The sequence below is a fragment of the Scyliorhinus canicula genome, chromosome 5 (genome assembly GCF_902713615.1).
Source record: "Scyliorhinus canicula chromosome 5, sScyCan1.1, whole genome shotgun sequence".
Lineage (NCBI taxonomy): Eukaryota > Metazoa > Chordata > Chondrichthyes > Carcharhiniformes > Scyliorhinidae > Scyliorhinus > Scyliorhinus canicula.
The window spans coordinates 94,461,519-94,482,571 of NC_052150.1; the positions used below are offsets into that span (position 1 = coordinate 94,461,519).

At 43.9% G+C, this 21,053-nt stretch overlaps 1 protein-coding gene across 2 annotated transcripts in view; it reads left to right on the plus strand.

The window, feature by feature from the left end:
* The window catches only part of LOC119966132 (coiled-coil domain-containing protein 126-like), a 156,999-nt gene that overhangs the window by 75,325 nt on the left and 60,621 nt on the right, over nucleotides 1-21,053 (plus strand). For both annotated transcript variants that reach the window (XM_038797394.1, XM_038797393.1), the window contains exons 5-8: nucleotides 41-130; nucleotides 5,789-5,860; nucleotides 10,329-10,490; nucleotides 16,701-16,870. In XM_038797394.1, the coding sequence (XP_038653322.1) occupies nucleotides 41-130; nucleotides 5,789-5,860; nucleotides 10,329-10,490; nucleotides 16,701-16,870 (494 nt within the window). The remainder of the gene's footprint in view (nucleotides 1-40; nucleotides 131-5,788; nucleotides 5,861-10,328; nucleotides 10,491-16,700; nucleotides 16,871-21,053) is intronic.

Consider the following 21,053-nt stretch of genomic DNA (forward strand, 5'->3'; position numbering starts at 1 on the left):
TATCTATGATAAAATTTTCTTCTCTCTATTCTTGCTGCAGTGGATGAACCAGATGTGGAAGACTGAACCTTGCTATACCAACTATGGTGTCAATGGATCTGTGTGCTCATTTATTGTCTATCTCAGTGAGGTATGTTATTTTTACTTCTGTACAGAAATTTCTTCTGACACATGGCCTTCAAGTTCTGGGTTTACAACCAGTGCAGACATGAGTTGAACACAGAACATAGTTTATATTTTTCTTTTGCAGTTGTCTACTATTTTTGTCTCATTGCTGCAGCATCTAATTTTAAAATCTCAATTAGTCTGTCAATTAGTGCAATGCCTTCACTTTTAAACTGCATTCTAATTTGGAAAAGATTGAGGAGTGTTACAACTGCCAGGGTTTGGAAGTAAACTCAACTTAAATCTGGGTGTGAAAGATTTGAATAGGAATACGTCGAGCAGTGTCATCACTAGGCTTCAACAATATTTTATTTTCCAGGTTTAAAAATTCAGGAAAGTATCATTGTTGCTTATTTCAAATTAGTTTCTGATTTATATACAATATATTATATATAATGTATTTATAATGTAATTTGTGTTAAATATCTTTAGTTTACAATGCTCTTTGGTATTTTTGAAAACTCAAAGCAATTGCATAGGGATGTTCTCTTCAGATATAAAGAATGTGGAGTCTTGGTGAACAGAACATAATAAATAGGGACAGGAATAAGCCATAAGGCCTGTCAAGCCTGCTTGACCATTCAGTACGATCATGACTGATCATCAGCCTTATCTCCTCCTCTTTATTACCCTCTCCTTGATTCCATGAGAGAACAAAAATCAGTCTATCACAGCCTTAAATGTGTTCAACATCCACAATCCTTTAGAGTAAAGAATTCCAAAGATTCACAACTCTTTGAGTTGAGAAATTTCTCAACATCTCAGTCCTAAATGGTCAGCTCCTTACCCTGAGTAATAACCACATTACATCTACCCAGTTAAGCTCCTTCGGAATCTTGTATTTTCAATTAGATCAACTCTCTTTGTAAACTCCAGGGACTATCAGCTCAATATTCAGCCCCTTACCCCAGGAACCAATCTAATGGACCTTTCCTGCACTTCCTCAAATACAAGTATATCCTTTCTTAAGTTTGGTGACCAAAACTGCACAGCGTATTCTAGCTGTGGTTTCACCAAAGCCCTGTACAGTTGGAGCAAGACTTATTTATTCTCTTTCTCCTATCCCCTTTTAAAGGCAGCATGCCATTTGCCTTGGCAACCTGAAAATGTCCTTACTGTCTGCTCCCTGTCCATTAAACCAGTCTATCAAGGGTAATATATTACCCCTAGCTCGAGGAACCCGTATCTTGTGTGGCATCTTATTAATGCCTCTTGGAAATTCAAATATACTAAATTTACTGACTCTCTGTTGTGCACTAATTACGAGTCACACCCTCAAAAAACTCTAATGAATTTGTCAAACACGGTTTTCTTTTCATAAGACTGTGTCGACTTTGTCTGATTATACTGTGATTTTCTTAATGTATTGTTCAGACTTTCTTAATAAGAGATTCCAAAATCTTCCAGATAATTGATGTCTGGCTAACCAGCCTGTACTTTCCTGTTTTATCTCTCCGAACTATTCAGAATAGCATAATTATATTTGCTAAATTACCTTCTGGGACTATTGGGAGAATCTAGAGAATTTTGGAAAATCATAAGCAGTATGTCCAGTGCCAATTTATAATCATGGCATTAATCAAAAATTTATTTTGTGCTACAGTACATATTGAATTCTCACCATTTTGGGCACTAAATATCTTGTAAAATAAAACATCAAGTGCAGTTACAAAGAGTGCAAGCAAAACCTTTTGCAACTATCTGGCAAATTGTCAAACTGGCATTCATTTCAAAGTATATTTTAGTAATAAAATTGAAAAAACTACTTTTGTTTATACTCTAAGCAAAGCAGTAGTAATGCTTATTTTTCTAACAAGCCAATACCAAATATTAATACTTTTGAGGTTCAGTTGTTTGGTAGTATAGAATTTGAAAGTAGTTGTAAAGAGAGTTGTGTTGTTGAAGCTTTTGAACTTGCACTAATCAGGACAAATGCAAAAATGCTGAATTTCAAACAATCACAACAATTTATACCACAGGTAAAATAGGGCCTTCGTTATTTTACATTTCTCTAGTTGATCACCCAATGACGTTGGACGATGTTTTTGTGAATTATTTCCTGGAATTATCCTCTTGTCTCACCACTTCAACTTTTGGTACCAGATTTCAGGCTATTCTTCAAAAATGAATTTATTAAAATAATAATTTAAGTGTGATTGTCAAATAAATGTCAGAAGATCCAACATCTAAGCAGACCATTTCATATGTAAAATTAACAGGAGTTCATCTCAAAAGAACATTTAAAATAAAGAGAAATATTCTGAATAATGGTAACCTGGACTTCTTTGTTACTGCGGTTTCAAATTTTATTTTCTGGTTTCATGGTTACAGCTTTGGGTTGCACTTTCTAAAGAAGGATCAAGTAGGTGTTCTAAAGGATGTTTGTAATCGAATCTTGGGTATTATTTAAGCTATTGAAATAAAATGTTGCATTTTACTCACGGTAGCATGGTGGTTAGCATCAATGCTTCACAGCTCCAGGGTCCCAGGTTCGATTCCCGGCTGGGTCACTGTCTGTGTGGAGTCTGCACGTCCTCCCCGTGTGTGCGTGGGTTTCCCCCGGGTGCTCCGGTTTCCTCCCACAGTCCAAAGATGTGCGGGTTAGGTGGATTGGCCATGATAAATTGCCCGTAGTGTAAGGTTAATGGGGGGATTGTTGGGTTATGGGTATACGGGTTACGTGGGTTTAATTGGGGTGATCATTGCTCGGCACAACATCGAGGGCCGAAGGGCCTGTTCTGTGCTGTACTGTTCTATGTTCTATGTTCTCTATTTTCAATCCATATCAATGACTTGGATGAGTAGACTAAATGTATCCTGATTTGCTGATGACACAGAACTAAGTGGGACAATAAGCTGTGACCCCACAACCAACAGATCAGATCGAAGCTCTGCAGTTGTGAACAATTAAACAATTGGGCAAATAAATAATGATGTCTTGATGGGTGTACATATTGCAGAGAAGGAGGTGCTGGAAGAGTTAAAGCGGATGAGGATAGATAAATAATAAAGGATCGGTTTTTCAACACATTTCCACACTTGAATTTTATGAATTGTTGCAGTTTCATTTACTTTAAATAACAACTGAAGAATTGTATTGCAGTGTGAAGGCCAGACTCTCACCGCGAGCCCATTGATTGACATCGGGACGTTAACCGCCGCTGTTTCAAAAAAACAGAAAACAAAAGAAACAGCGGCGATCTGAAGCCTAGTGATTTGAAACAAACATGTTGGACTTTAACCCGGTGTTGTAAGACTTCTTACTGTGCTCACCCCAGTCCAACGCCGGCATCTCCATATCATGTATCCAGAACGATCAGCTTCCCCACTTTTGTGTCAAGGTGTGAAAACTGACACTTCTGGATTTCGACTTGGCCCTTTGTCCCCCATGACAACCACAACACATGGACCTGTCTCCAGAGTTCAGGATGAATACCATCTTATTGTGATTCAGTGAGGAGTCATTAACATTTCAAGAATAAATCCAAGCACCCAGCGATTAATGGACAATACAACACCATACATTTTCATTTTTTTAAACCAAAACAAACTTTATTATGTGTCAAAATGGGGCCTGTTAGAACCAGCAAGGCTGGCTCCACAAAGATCGTGTGCCATCTTTAAAGAGTACCCTAATCAGTAGCAAAGATCAAGTTCAACCTCCCAAAACCACAGAGGTATCACTTATTTTAAAAAAGGACCAGATAGTGTTTTGATCCCTCGACCACACTCCCCCCCCCCCCCCCCCAGACCCCTGCCCAACCCCCCATGCCTCAACCCACCTATAAGGAGGTCCTCGCACTCCCTCACGCCCCACCTCACACAGGCAGCGCACCCCCACGCCCGATCCCACTGTGTCCCCAGTGTCACAGGGTGACACTTCAGGGTGCCAGGCTGGCACAGCCAAGGTAATCGCATGGCACCAGCTGTGCCAGGGTTCCACCTGGAGGCTAATCACCCGGGAGCCTCTGATCCCCTGGGAGACCACCCTCCCCAAGTGCCAGGCCACCTGGTCCTAGTTTGTGTTGACCAGTACGGAATGGCGCTCACCTAAGGTCTCCAAGGCGAAGGGGTTAGATCCTAATGCCTTAGGTAGATCAGGCAAGCTGCATATTAGAGTGAGACTAGTTGTTCACTCTCTCTAATATTCTTACCAAACACTGATCCTGCCCACAACGGGAGGGATCCAGATTGCGGTGTCTCGCAAGATCCCGTTAGACCTCATGAGGCGTGGCAAGCCAGGTAAATCCCCAAAATGCCCTCTCCCGGCATCAATCAACCGTGTCACACCTACGTTCAGTGGATCGTGCCCATCATCTCCATGGCAATAGGACATGCTCAAGGATGATTCAAACAGAAATGATAATTAATTATTTTACCTTCAAAGCTACCCCTTGATTCATCTGGATTACATAATTTCTCTAATGGAGTTTGATAAACTTCTTCCTAGAATTTCTAGCTTTTAGTTTCAATTTGGAGATAACACTTGATGTCCTGGATCAACCAACAGACCCAGAAATAGGTCATCTATTGTTCAGTTAGTTCTTCTAACTCTGACTTTGAAGTTAAAATGTTAGCTTTTAACTGCAATTAACTCCAGACTTGTTTGAAATGCATTTACTTCAGGGTTAGTTATCGGCTTCTGAACCAGACGCCGCCATTTATTCATGGTTTAAACTTGTGTTCTTAACTCAGAGCTAAATTTTAAAACGGAATTATGAACTAGATATTTGTAACTTTACGATCTCCAGCCATCTCCTCACATCATCCTGTTTTAGCTTAAATTAAAATAAACACATTAATACTTAGCTATCCTATAAAGCCTCACAGTTGTGATGCCACTAACATAGAATAGGATTTGGGTAATGTTCAAATATCAGTTTTTCTTACTGGTAAACTTGTTACAGTGTCAATGTTTGCCTTTGGGCACAACAATAAAACAATTAGTGTGGACCATTGCTTTCAGTGAAAGCAATACAAAAGTGAAAGGGAAGCGCAAGTTGTGATGAACTGTAAATGAAAACTAGTGGTGAATTCATGAGTAAGAATAGAAGTGTCTATTTTTATTTTTTTTCTGTTCATTATCATGAAGCCAGTGAATGTATGTTTCAGATATGGATAGAATGGAGGAGACTAGCAAAAACTGAGCAATCTTCAGCAGTGATATAGGTAGGACACCCTTATAGAATAGACTAGTAAATGTGCAAAGACAGTTTAACAGTTTATGTATGGTATTACTGATACTGTAAACTCAAAGAATGAACAACTCGGAAGATCCAGATTTAAAGTGTGGTTGACAATTGGGCTTTGGAACCTGGGACTTGCGCAGTTCCAGCAACGTGGAAGGGTGCAAGAAGTGCACCACTTCAGAAAGCAACAGGTGGGTTCACATGTCCGGTTTAAGGAAGCGCTACAAAAGCCAGACACTCCCACTGCGAGATAAAGAAAATGGAAGGGACTGCCTTCCAGGGTCTTTCTTGTATACTTTCTAACAACAGAGTGAGAAGGTTAGCAGCAGGCTCTCTTCTAATTTAGAGCAAAAAAGAAAAAAATATTTTTCTTTCTGTTACATTGTTCCATTTTAACACTTTGTGTTTATTGTTTAAATTTGAAAATTCTTCAGGTTGAGAATTTCTGCCCGATGCTTCCAGTAAGAATAAGTGAGATTGCCGATAATGATGCCTTAAAACCCAAGGTGAGAGGGGCAAATTCTTAATGTAATTTTACTGTTTTTAAAAACGTACCATCTGTAACAATAGTTGTTCCTGATTCTATATCCAATTAAAATATAGGTTTATTTTTTTAAATCACAAATGCAGTAATCTGCATATAATTTTTCAGCTTTCTACCACTCTTTCCATAAATACAGTGAATATATATTTTATTGTTCATGCTTGGTAGTCATTTTTGTGAAAATTGTGATATTGGAAGTTTGCAGTTGTTTTCGGCCCCTGCTGCAAGCTGTTCTATAGATACCAACTCTGTCCCTTTCCCTGGCAGCAGTCTGAAAGTAAGCTTGTCTGCAAAATTGGTGTCACATTTGACCCCAAGATGAATTTCTGACCATGTATTTTTGCTATCGGTAAAACTGCCTATTTCTACGATGGCACTTAAGGGGAGCATTATAAAATAAAGTATGATACTTAGTCACATAAGGACATTTTGAGTCAGATGTCAAAAAGTGGTCCAATTGAAGTTAGACACTGGTGCCAAAGTCAATGTAATCAGCATGACTGATTTAGCCGATTAGAAGAAAACACAAAATATATCTGAGAGATTATAATGGTTCAAGCATTAAATGTTATAGTGCTTGTGACCTGAGTGGTGAAAAACACAGTTTATTCCATCCCATTCTGTATTTTTTCCAAGAGCTTGGATTCATTATTAGGTGGTCAGTCCTGTGAAGAATTAGATCCAGTGAAATTGGTATGCAGTATCCACACAGGATTGTAGCAGTACTCCAATGATTTTGAGAAAATTGTCTGCAATTTCAGTGATGTGTTCACAGGTTTTGGTGCGCTACCATTCACCTACTAGTTAGAACTCAAAGAGGATACAAAACCTGTGATACAAGCACCAAAAAGGAGCTAGACTGAATGACAAAATTAAAAGCAATCAGAAAGATCGAAGAACCTACCAATTGGGTAAATTCCATGGTTTGTGAAAAGAAAATGAATAGCGATATTCGCATATGTATAGATCCCAAAGATCTTAATGAGAATATCAAAAGAGAACATTACCAAATACCAAAATGTGAGAAAATCACATCTGAGATGGCTGGTTCACAATTATTTACAAAACTTGACTCCTCTCAAGGTTTCTGGCAGCTAAAGCTGGAGGAACAAAGTGCAAAATACTGCACTTTCAATACGCCATTTGTACGGTTCTGCTTTCTGAAAATGCCGTTTGGCATAATTTCAGCATTAGAAATTTTCCACCCTGTCATGGAGCACATAATCAAAAGCATTGAAGCTGTATGTGTGGACATGGATGATATCATAATTTGGGGTTCAATCATAGAAGAGCACAGTATGAGGTTGTTTAAAGTTCTAATGGGTGTCAGGAGAAATGGGCTGAAGCTCAACAAGCAAAAGTGCCAATTTGGAATAACTGAGGTCATATTCCTCGATGACAGGCTCTCGTTGCATGAACCTGACAAGGACAAAATCCAAGCAATTCTCAACATGCCAAAACCACATGACAAGAAAGCCATCTTAAGAGTGATGGGTATGAACAATTTTATAGGGAAATTCATTCCAAACCTGAGAGCAAAAACAACACATCTGTGATCTCCTGCACAAGATGACAGATTTCACTTGGACTGAGAAACATGAGCAAGAGTAGAAGAATCTCAAGACTTCACTAATCACCACGCCATTTATCACACTTTTTGACCCAGCTAAACAGATTAAAGTGTCAACAGACGCGTCCAAAGATGGTCCAGGAGCAGTTCTTCTGCAACTCGAGCATGACGATTGGAAACCAGTCACATATGCATCACAATCCATGACGACAACAGAGCAGAGGTACACTGAAATCGAAAAAGAATGCCTAGGTTTGGTTGTAGCCTTGGAGAAATTCCACGGCTACATGTATGGTCTTCCAACTTTCACAGTTGAGACAGATAATCGTCCTTTGATTAACATCATTAAGAAGAATCTGAACCAAATGTCTCCACGCATTCAGAGGTTGATGATGAATTTACAATGCTTTATGACGTCAATTTCTGCTACACGCCAGCAAATACTTGTTCTTAGCAGATGCATTATCATTAGAGCCAATACAAAATATTAGTTGTGAAATTGCTGAAGATGTAGCTCTGCATTTCAAACTTATTTCCACACTACTACTAGTGTCAGATACGAAACTACATGAGATCCAAGGAGAGACCTGGAAGGATCAAATTCTTCAAGAAGTGATGAGGAACATCAAGTCACACTGGCCCAGAGGTCAATTTATGGAGTTCTCCAATATAAGATCTGAACTCCGCATCATTAATGGAGTGGTACTTCATTTGAACACTATAATTATACCTCAGTCTCTTTGCAAGCATGTACTTAAGAGGATATATGAAGGACATCTCGGGATTGAGAAGTGTAAATGGAGAGCTTGTGACTGTTTACTTGCCAGGTATAAACCAGGATATCGATGTGATGATCAGTTGTTGTGACACATGCCAGACGCCTCATTGCAAGCAATAAAGAGAACCTATGCAAATATCTGATTTACCTACGGCACCATGGCAGAAAGTAGCTTTGGATCTCTTTCACTTACGAGGGAAAGATTATTTAATGATCATAGACTATTTTTCAAACTATCCCGAAATTTCTCCACTGTCAAGCATAACGGTAAGCATTATAGTACTGCATAACCAAGTCAATTTTTGCTAGACACGGAATTCCTCATGTCGTTGTGAGTGACAACTGTCCTGTTTTAGCTGTAAAGTGTGGCAACACTTCGCAGTCACGCATGATTTCAATCACGTCACGACAAGTTCGTTGTACCCACAAGCCAATGGCAAAGCCAAAAAAGGTGTACACATGGTCAAGCAATTGTTGAAGAAGGTAATGGACAGCCAATCTGATCCATATCTTGCACTATTGAGTTACAGACCATCATCATTGTCACATGGTAGATCGTCAGCAGTTACTCATGAATAGAAGGTTGTGTACCATACTTCCATACTTGGAAAAGAAGGAGGAGAATGCAGTGGTACTGCAGGAACATGCAAAACATTAAAGCAAAACAAAAGCAGTTATCTGATAGAGTGTCTCGAGTTTGACCACCTCTGAGTAGTAATGACATTGTGGGAATAGAAGATTCAGGCAATTAGTCGAGAAAAGCTATTGTAATTGAAGAAGTAGCACTTCGTTCCTACAATGTATAAACAGAAGACGGGTTGGTTTTAAGAAGAAATTGTTGTGCGCTCTTGAAAAACAAGAGAAGACTTTCATAACAATGTGATGGATGACGAATCTACATCAGAATCAACGCAAGCTGCAGTGTCAGATAGTTCATCTGTTCCTGAGCATGAGAATGTCATGGAGAACATTGAATCTACAAGTTCTGAGCAGCAAGATCAAACTTTGAGAAGCTCAACCAGAGTCAGAAGAAAACCTGATTGACTCAATTTGCAGATTTGGACGATTTGTACATACTATGCTTGCTGTTCTTGCGTGTATGTATATATATGAGTCTAACTATTAATTTTTTTCTTTAAAAATTTTATAACTGGTTTCACATATATATCTAAATATATATATAAAAATTAATACTGTTAGACTCACATATACATATATCACAGGCTAATGATAGCATATGTAAATACTGATGATGTATTAATTTATTCCTTCAAAGGAAAGGGGTTGTGTTGGAATTCACCAACTGACTATTAGGAGTCTCGTTGGTTTATAAGTGAATGTTAGAGTCAGGTGACCTCAGACCGACTAAGGAGCTGGGAAAGAGGTTGCTTGTGCATGGTCATACATGTTTGTATATATTTGACCCACAGTTAATGTTGATAAATCATTTCCAGCTTTAGCTACAAGTGTTCTTGTAATATAAATCAGGCCACCCGACAAGAACATTACAAAGCCTATATGTAATGAAGGCATGAATGAAGATTTCAGCAGCAGGCGAGCTGAGATGGGGCAAAGTCAGACAATGTAATGGAGGTGGAAATAGGAGGTGGTCTTGGCGGTGCGAATATGTGTCCAGCTGCTCACCTTGGGTTCAAATGTGACACCAAGTTTGCAAACAGAGTTGCTTAATCTCAGACTGTTAGGCAGAGGAATGGAGTCAATAGTCAGGGATTAGAGTATGGAGCTGAGACCGAAGACAATGTCTTTCAGTTTGCCCTGTATTCAATTCAGTTCAAACGACAAAAGGTGCCTATCGTTAAAACATCTGGGTTACCCTATCATATCGTTAGATATTGGACAATACCCAAATATACAATAAATGTACTCCTTATTGCAGTAATCAACAGTGCTGCACCTAATACACCAATGTTGAACAAATAATTTGCTTCAGGAAGCAGTCAGGGTAATGGAATGATCATTGCTACAGAAAAGAAAATGCAGGACTTAATTATTATTCTTTCTTCCATTTCTGCATTATTTTTTGTATTGTTTGTTTGAAATCACTGTTATTCTTGTTGCTAGGCCACGGTTGTGACCAACATGGACGGTTTGCTAGAAACACTGGCTGCACGTGAAGAACTCAAATGGATAAAGCAAAGAATAGAAAGGATGGAGAAGAACTGGATTGCAGATATAAAAACATTGGCAAGGAAACAGAATTTAGAAAATCGACCAAAGAAAAAGGTATAACATTATTGTCTTTTTACTTTCAGGTTCTTAACTTTGTAAAAAAAATATTTGCACGTCATTTAAGACAAGTGATAGTTTGGTTAAAATACAAGAACAGAAAACGCTGGGAAATCCCAACAAGTCTGGCAGCATCTGTGGAGAGAGAAACAGATTTAATGTTTTGAGTCCTTCTGATTCTTCTTCAGAAATGGTTAAGTAGTTAAAATGCAATTGCACTTAAATGAAATGTATATTATTACTTCCATCACGTGTATTATGCATTTAAAAATCTGATTTTTGTAAAGTAAATTACATTTTCAGATACAAATATATATGCATTTGATGAAGTCCCTGTACAATTTTGTTCCATGGTATTTTCAGGATAAAAACATTGACGTGGTTGTTTGGAACATAGAAATTTGCAACAGGCGGGATGCCTTGGTCCCCTAGCCGCATGTTTCTCAGCCACGCGCTGCTTGGTAATGGGATTTCTCATTGTAACCATGCCGCCACGTCCCCGGCTGGGGGGAGGGGGCTGCCAGCGAGAAAAGTGAATTCTGATGACCACAACTTGCATTGAAATAACAGCTGTTGACATGAACAGGGTACCAAGATGTGCTTTACGGAAATGAATGCTAAACCAAATAAAGGGATAGTAGGAGAAGTGACCAAAGACGTAGGCTTTGGTTAAAAGAAGAGGAGGAAGGCGAAGAGGTAGGGTGATTCAGGGAAGAAGAAATTTGTGAGTGTGGGCTTGATGCACTGAAGAATCATGGCTGTCAATGAGAGGGAAAAGGGAGATGGCACCAGAGGAATGAAGAGTTTGGGAAAGAGTGAGATTGTGACATTGGAGGAGGTGACAGCGATGAGGGACAATCATGGATGTAAATGGTTCAAGTACAAGGATAAAAACTTTCAATTTACTTAACTTAAAATTTATTGTGAGGCCAAGATCATTATAGGTCAGGGAGGCCAGATATGTTTTGGAACTGTTGTCGGTTAAGTCTGTCATTTCCTCTCTCTCTGGCGCTAGAGATCCTGCAGGCAACCTCTGATAACCATGGAAAGGAGGAGTTCCCTAACCACAAACTGTATCATACTCCCTGGCAACTGTGTGAGGCTGGCCCAAACGTTCTTCACATTGGTGCCACACTTAACCCGAAGGTGAACTTCTGACCACGTTTGTACAAACACTGAGACCATCTATTTCCACCTCTAACGTTGTACCACTCTTCCCCTGCTTGTGCTTGATGGTTGTTGAGATGCTCTTCTATATCTTTGTTGCCTCTAAACTAGACTGTTCTAGCACAACCTTGAGCAGTCTGCCATTCATAAAGTTGTTCAAAACTCTTCTTCTCGTGCCCTAACTCACACGAAGTCTTGTTCACCCATTCTCCTTTTGCTCACTGACATAAATGGGTTCCTGGCTGAGCAATGTCTTGGTGCGCAATTCTCCGGCCTCATTATACTCTCGCTCAAGCAAAACAAGGCTGGTGAATAGCGGGACAGGCTGAAACCGAGAACCGTGCCAGGCGCTAAACAGTTTGCGATGCAACCGGCCCGCTCCAGTAGACGAAATTGGGATCACGTCGTAGCGTGGCAAGAAACCAATTATCACCACTTAAGCCCCACTTCCATTTAATTAATGGGAGCCATCCCTTACCCTACGGATTTCCATCATTCGGCGGCCTCCCCAGCAAGTGGTCACGCTGGCACAGATTAGTACACCTTTTTAAAAACGTGAACCTGGCAGAAGGGCTTCTGTGGGGAGCCGAGGAGGTGAACAGCCATCTTTGCTCACAGGCAAAGAGCTCGTGAGCGCTGGGCTTGTCGGTTTAGGATGGGGGACCCTCCGCATGGGTGGGCCGCCATGGGAGGGTGGGGCGCTAGGAGTGCAACCGCGGGGGGGGGGGGGAGCCACCAGCAGCACCACCATGCCAACCCCCCGATCCTGTTTACCTGTTCCAGGGGCAACCCTTGTCCCTGCCCATCTGCCCCAACAACCACCCATAGCCACCACCGACTGTCGAGACCTCTGGTCGTGCAGCTAAGGGCTATTGCTAATAGGGAATTGGCAATTGTGGTGAAGTGAGCACTTCGCACAATCCAAATGGATTCCTGTGGTTGGGCAGGACATATAACATGTGTGAGTCATTGCCCAGCATCCCAATCAGACTGTGATGCCTGAACACTGCAGAAGGCAATACCACACACACTGCAACCAACATCTGAATAACCAGGGGATGGGACACAGCTCCGGGGACATGTCGATGGCCGGCGGGTGGGTGAGTGCCACGAGGAGGGGACCAAAACCCGGTCCAGGTGATGTTACAAGCGGGTGTCTGGGGTACAGGGTCTGGGGTCCAGTGGGGGGGCCCGCTACAGCCGCGTATGTGTGGGGAGGGCATTCCGGAGTGGGGGGGAGTCAATGGGGGATGGAGGGTCACTGGGTAGCAGCCACTGCTGTGTCAGTCTAACACCCTCTCCCAATTCCTCACAGATATTGAATGTTATGGCTGGGATATTGGACACAGAACTTGCCCTACTGGTGCTGCTGCTAGGCCGGGCCGGCAGACACTGGAGATAGTGGCAGCAGCAGCAGCGTCTGCAGATGCTCGAAATGACGACCGATGTGCCGGATGCGGCCCCCACACCCTGAGGACCCTGCCACCATCATGGACCCAGAGGGGGAGTCCCGCGACGGCCCACAGTGTACAGGCGTGACTGGACATTCGAATTAATGATGGACAGCGCGTGCCGCATGAGCCTCCTACTCAACAAGGAGATGGTGCGGAACGTGGAGGAGGAGGACACCCGCTCCCGGTGGCTGTCAAGATCACTGCAGCCCTGAACCGTTGCACCTTGAGATCATTCCAGGGCGGTATCTCACAGGTCTCAGGTGCATCTGACAGGTCACGGATGCCCTGTATGCCCGGTAGAAAACTACATCATCTTTGACATGGACCAAACCTAACAAGATGCCTGGGCAGCAGGTTTCTCCATCATCGCCAGGATGCCCCAGGTCCAGTGGGTAATAGATGCCATGCATGTTGTCCTGCGCTCACCCGGCCATCTGGGAGTGCCCTATGTTAACAGGAAAGATTCCACTCCCTCAACATCCAGCTTGTGTGCGACCACCAGATGAAGCAAATTCACATGTGGGCCCGCTTCCCGGTGAGTGTTCACACCAGCTACTTCTGGGGCAGTCGATCATCCCCGGCCTCTTCGAGGGCAACCCCAGAATGGGCAGCTGGTTCTTGGGGAATAAGGAGTACCCGCGGAGCTCCTGGCTAATGACGCCAGTAGGGAGGCCAGTGACCGAAGCGGAGACCCACTACAACGAGGCTCACGTGGCCACACCCGCTGTGATGAGCGAGGCATCGGATGCCTCAAGATGCAGTTCCGATGCCTCTATCGCTCTGGTGATGCACTGCAGCACACCGGACGGATGGTCGTCCGCTTTGTGGTGGTCTGTTGTACCCTCCACAACTTTGCACAGCAGCGTGGCAACATGCTGGAGGTTGGCGATGAGGAACATGTGGCCACATCTGAGGAGGAGGTGGTGAAGGTGAATGAGGATGATGAGGAGGCACTGTTCCAGCAGAGGAAGAAGGTTGAGGCCAGGAAGGAACCTGAGGACAAGCCGGAGGTGGCAGGACAGGCGGCAGCGTTGAGGGCCCGGCAAGCCCAGAGGGCCAGGGAGGCCTTCATACTTGCCCGATTCACTTAGGACGTGGCCTGGTCCATCACCCCCACTCCCATTTCCCACCCACCCAAGGTCTGGGTCACATCACCCCAGGGTGCAGGGACTGTGTCGGCACCGTCAGCGGGTGACTGTCGATGGCAGGATCGGGGGGGGGATGATAACCCGCAGAGAGCTGAGCACCAGTGCTCCTCAATCTATGCATAGTCTGACCCCTGCCTGTCTGCTGAGTGCTCGCTCACACCCTTTACCTGCACGCGGTGTGCTGGGGGGAGTGGGGGGGGGGGGGGGGGGGTGATGCCTGGAGAGGGGGGCCAAGGGTTCGGAGGTCGGCCCATATTGCGGTAGAAAGTGACAGAGGCATCATACTGGTTGCACATAATTTAAGTGTAATACAATTCCCCACTCTCCCAATGTTGCCGCACACCCCAACCCTCCCCTCGCCCTTACCCATCATCCCCCTCCCCCGATGCCTTCTGATCCTCGATGTGCTTGGCCTTTCTAACTCTACCTCTATGTCTAGGTGTCTCCCCAGGATGCACATCCGAGGCGGATGCAGCCAGCTGCTTACCACATCCTGTGGCCTTTGATGCCCCTGGCGGGCGACCTCTGGGGCCGGAGGGCCCCGGCGCATTTGTTGACGGCACATGCACCGCCGTGCCGCCCTGTCCCATGTGTTGGCTGCGAGAAGTGACCTCATCAGAGGGGAGGAACTCGGGGGAGTTGGTGGCCACTGTCGTCACTCCATGGGACGGGTCCGGGTTGACACTCAGTGCCCCCTCCTCCCGGTTGGTGTCCATATGGCCCTGGGTTTCACAGCTGCTCCTGCACCATCTGGCTCTGTCAGCCCTGGCAGCTCCCGGATGTCTGCACCATCATGTCAACGTCCTCGGCGATACTCCTCCGTGATTGGGCCATGCTCTGCAGCGCCTCAGCAATGCCCACCTGCGACTGGGACAAGCTCCGCAGTGCCTCGGCTATTCCCATCTGAGAGCAGGACATGTCCCACAGAAACTCATCAAGGTCGCCCTGGTACTGGCTGACATCCCCCAGCGAGGCGGACATGCTTTAAAAAAAAAATAAAAAAATTTTAGAGTACCCAAATCATTTTTTCCAATCAACCGGCAATTTAGTGTGGCCAATCCACCTACCCTGCACATCTTTAGGTTGGGGGGCGAAACCCTCGCAAACACGGGGAGAATGTGCAAACTCCGCAAGGACAGTGACCTGGGGCTGGGATCAAACCTTGGGCCTCAGCACCGTAAGTCAGCAATGCTAACCACTGCGCCACCGAGCTGCCCCGCTAACTGCGGGATGCCTTGGACATCTTCACTAATGGTACCGACGTTGTGCACAAGACTCTGCACTGTTTTCTTTTTTTAAATTTAGAGTACCCAATTAGTTTTCCAATTAAGGGGCAATTTAACGTGGCCAATCCACCTAACCTGCACATCTTTGGGTTGTGGGGGCAAAACCCATGCAGACACGGGGAGAATGGGAAAACTCTTCACAGACAGTGACCCAGGGCCGGGATTCAAACCCAGGTCCTCAGCGCTGTAGGCAGCAATGCTAACCACTGTGCACCGTGCTGCCCTGACTCTGCACTGTTTGTGAGCGGTGTGGGAGGGGGCCAGCCAGCCACGTACATATGTTTTGGTCGTGCCTGAAGTCGAGGAAGTTCTGGGGCTCCTTCTTCAGCACCATGTCGGGTGATCTTGCAAATGGACTTGGAGTCCAGTCCCCTACGGGCCATATATGAGATGTTGGACTTGCCGGAACTGCTGTCAGGGGTGGGGGCAGATGTTTTAGCCTTTGCCTCACTGGTGGCTGGTAGGTGGTCTTGATGAGGTGTAGGTCAGCTTCTCCACCCTGTGCCTCAGTGTGGTTGTGGGGGCTTGATGGAGTTCCTGTGTTGGGAGAAAGTTAAGTTCACCTTGCGATGGAATGAGGAAGGGCTTCATGAGATGTTGTGCCTGTTTATTTCTCACTTTAAGGAACTGGTCTTCATCAGCTGCTGGGGGTGGGAAGCAGTGCTGGGGGGAGGTAGGCAGTGTGTTGGCATAGTTTCTTGGTTATGGGCGTTCTGAATGGGAGCTGAACACTGGAATGATTAACAAACAACCCCAATCTCAGCTGTAGGATAGAGGAAAGATTGTTCAAGCAGCTGAAGATGTTTCACCCGCTTGGTGGGAAGCGGAATTTCTTTTTGTATTTTGGGGTTTTAGTGCCTTAAGTTTATGTATGAAATGTTGAAAATTTAATCAAAATATTTTCCAAATAAAAAGTAATTCATCAGACTTGGACAGTTCCTTGACTTGGAATTTACAGAAGTGTTCAAGTGCAAATTTAGATTGGGATTGACTCAAGTGTCAAAAAGAATGTGAATTAAATTAGTTCAGATTTCGCATAAACATAAACAAATTGTTTATGGTCTCAACAACCATCTTACTAATCCTTTGTAATTTTTTGAATTACCCGTTTATTTTATGAAAAGGACTAATATTTGTTTTATTTTTTGTTAGATTTTACTTCATTTAGGTCTTCTGACAAAGGAATCCGGATTCAAGATAGTTGAGAATGTCTTTAAAGGAGGTCCGCTTGGGGAATTGGTGCAGTGGAGTGACCTTATAGCCTCTCTATATTTACTGGGCCACAACATGATACTTTCTACATCAGTAAATGAGCTGAAAGGGTAAGATATGCTGAACAAAGCTTTAAATATCTGGCAAGGTGTAATATCGCAAGCTGAATAAAATAATTTTTGGCTTATTTCGGATGGGTACAGTTTCCGCTTTAAAGTGACAGCATCAAGGGGCAGCACGGTTCCGACATCCCAGGTTCGATCTGGCTCTGGGTCACTGTCCGTGTGGAGTTTGCACATTTTCCCCATGTCTGCGTGGGTTTCGCCCCCACAACCCAAAGATGTGCAGGGTAGGTGGATTGGCCACGCTAAATTGCCCCTTAATAAAAAAAACATTCTGAACAGCAGCAACTTGCATTTATATAGACAAAGAAAATGCTGGGAATATTCAATAAGTTTGGCAACATTTGTCCAGAAAGAAAAAGTTTACATTTCAGGTCGATGATCTTTCCTCAGAACCTGATCAGTTTCATAGATATGGAATATAATAGATGAGGAGAAATTGTAGGATATAATAGATAATAGATATAAAAGGTTACTCATTTACATGGACTGATGAAATGTAGATTGTACTTGAATGATGAATGTACAGTGGTACTATCTATTCTTAATTGGATGAATAATGTTACATGTGACAGTTAGAAGCAGATGACCACATAATGCTATGTGCACTGACAATATCTTGGCTGTAGTACTGAAGGTCTGTGCCCCAGAGCTAACCACTGCCATAATCAACTATTACAGTACAGCTATGACACTGGCTATTCATGGGTTATTTAAACTTGCCCTAAGGTGTGGTGGTCCTCAGGTTAAATCACCACCGGTCAGCTCACCCTTCAAAAGGGAAGGCAGCCTATGGTCATCTGGGACTATGGAAACTTTAAATTTTACATGGCACTGGCTTCTTCCTGACAATGGAAAATTGCACAGATATATCCTGTCTACAAAGGAAAAATCTAATCTGATCAATTACTACCCTATTGATCTCCTCTCAAACATCCTTAAAGTGAGAGGAGGTGTCATCAATAGTGCCATCATACTTTGCCTACTCATCAATAACCTGCTCTCTGATTCTCAGTTTGGGTGGCAGACCTAATCAGAGCCTTGACCAAGCATGAACATAAAACCTGAATGCCAGAAAAGAGGTAAAAGTATCAAAGTGCATTGGACCAAGTATTGTATCAAGGAGTCCGAATACAACTGGCATCAATGAGATTGCCAAAGGAAAACCCTCCAATAACTAATGCAAAAGAAGATATAGATGTTGGAGAGCAGTCAGCACATGTCCAGGACATCACAGATGTTTCTCAGCAAAGCATTCACAACTGAAACATCTTCAGCTGCTTGAACAATCTTTCCTCTATCCTAAAGCTGAGATTGGGGTTGTTTGTTAATCATTCCAGTCTTCAGCTCCCATTCAGAACTCCAATAATGATGTAACACTACGGGCGTAATTCAGCGGCTTCATCGTGCCCGCCTTGGTGTCGGGACCAGGCAGTTGAATCGCACGAGATTCGCGACGGTCAAACCGTCTCCCAAATCCAACGGAATCTCACAAGACGTCGCAAACTGGATCTCACCCTCACTGGGTGCGATCCAAATCAGCATATTTAAATGAGTCATACGGCTCATTAAAATATGCGTTCGCCAGATTCACCTGGCACCTTGGACTCAACGGCCATGGGAGACTTCATCAAGGCACCGTTTAATACTGGTCCATTCAAATGTGTACCAGGTGTAACGGCACCTCGGGTGTCTGCCAGGCAATTGGAGATCCCCAGATGGCCGGGGACAGGGCAGAGTTGCACCCTGTCTCTCCCCGGCACTCGGGCATCTTGGCACTGTCAGGGTGCCATGTTGGCAGTGTCAGGTTGCTTGGGTGCCAGGTTGGCACTACCAGGGATCAGGTTCGGTTTCGGGGGGAGTGGGCTTGCCAGGTAGAGGGGAGTCAGGGGGAGTTTCTGGGGGTCTCCCCAAGGTTGTGGGGGTCAAAAACAGTGGGTGCCTGAAGGAGCGTGGGGGGGGGGGAAGATTGGTGCAGCTAGACAAAATGGTACTCTGATCACCTGTTGCTTACCAGCAGGAAATCCCTCTAAGTGAGGCATTGGTGGGGAGAAACTCCTGAGGCCAAATAAAATGGCAAAGTGTAATTCAATAGCGGGATGTTTCTCGGCACTTACAGGCACAGAGAAACACCCTGCTAAACATGCCATTCAGCAGACTTTAACTCAAGCCCACTGAATCACGTCCTACATGTCAGTCTGCAGTACGATCTGGATAAGACAAGCTTGGGCTGACAAATGACAATGGTGGTGACAATGCTGCTTTTCTAAGTGATGCTCTGTGTTAACCATGATAATGACGAGTCTACTTTCTCCCTAGTTTAACTTACCTGACATACACATTCTTCATTGTTGCCCTGTTTTTCTTCAGTGCTTGTACAGTTGTGCTGTTAACACTCAACATTCTGAACAGCAGCACGGTGGCGCAGTGGTTACCACTGCTGCCTCACGGCGCCGAGGACCCGAGTTCGATCCCGGCCCTGGGTCACTGTCCGTGTGGCGTTTGCACTTTCTCCCCGTGCCTGCGTGGGTTTCACCCCCACAACCCAAAACAATGTGCAGGGTAGATGGATTGGTCACGCTAAATTGCCCCTTAATTAGTAAAAAATTCTGAACAGCAGCAAATTGCATTTATACAGACGCAGAAAATGATTGAGAATACTCAATAAGTTTGGCAACAACTGTCCAGAAAGGAAAAGTTAACATTTCAGGTCAATGACCTTTCCTCAGAACCTGATCAGTTTCAAAGTTATGAGACCTATTAGGGAAACAGTGAAGATTTTATTGAGATAAAGGTGGAGGTGAGGGAGTGGTTGAGCAAATCAGTGACAACAGAAATATGTTTGGGAGCGGAGGGCTAAGGTGCACTTGGGGCTTGAAAGTGAAGTTAAGTGACATGGGAGAGAATTATTTTCAGGATAGGCACAGAAGGAAGCAAGGCAGTGGGACATGTGTAATGAAGGATGCAGAGATAGCCTTTTCCATGACAGACCACAGGAGTAAAGAGGCCCTAAACCTTTAAATCTTCATCTTCCTTTCCTTTATAAATGTATCTGGCTGTATAGGGTGAAAGGCAAAATACTGTGATTTCATTCTTTAATCTGGGAAGCACTTTTAAACCCATAATCAAAATTTTATAATTAATTTATTGGGGTTATAAGAAACTCCAGGCATAAAACATGGCTTTATAGTTAAACATTTTACCTTAATATATTCCAGAAAATTGTGGACCATGGATTAATAATAGGTCCTTTAGGATATATGAGAAAATTGCAGTCCTACGATTAAATATCTACATCGGCTGCACAATTCTGAAGTGCTGCGCAATTGAAAAAATACGTGCTGACTCCAAATTGCATACCCTTATTAGAAAAAGTGGCTCATACAACACCATTACTTTAAAAGATTGTCGTACATATATTTAGGGTTGCTCAGACCTTTTGTTGAGGCCAGATAGATGGTCTGTATAGTCGTGTAGCACATGTTCTCTTTGTATCAGGGCAGCTAGAGAAGTGAATTCTTGAAGAATCAGCAAGGGAGAACAAGAACTTCCAGCACATCACTTTCAAAGCACTTCAATTTGGCATGCTGCCTGTGGTAGTCACCATTGTTGTATATATCACCTACGAGCTGTAATACGGTAAGGCTCCTGTACTACAGGTACAGGAGTAGATCCCTGCCTGCTGGCTCCGCCCAGTAGGCAGAGTATAAATGTGTGGGCTCACCGAGCTGCATCCATTTCGGCAGCAGCTGCAGGAGGCTACGCATCTCTGCTTAATAAAGCCTCGATTACTCTCTACTCTCGTCTCGTCGTAATTGATAGTGCATCAATTTAATAAGCAGAGATTTTACAACGATGGATCTCCGCATCAAGCCGGATCGCCAGCAGCTGCACCCTCAAGCAGACTTAGCCAAGTCGGCCTTCGCCCACTGGCCAGCTTGCTTTGAAGCCGACACGGATCTGCGATAGGACCACCCACAAAGGAACAGAAACTCCAGTATACACGGCTGAGCTCCGATATCTTTCCCCTCATCCGGGACGCGCCCACCTATGCTGAGGCCATGGCGCTTCTAAAAGAGAACTACACCCAGCAGACCAACAAACTCTATGCCGGGCTCCTCCTGTCCATGTGGCATCAACTCCCCGGTGAGTCATTGGAAGATTTCTGGCG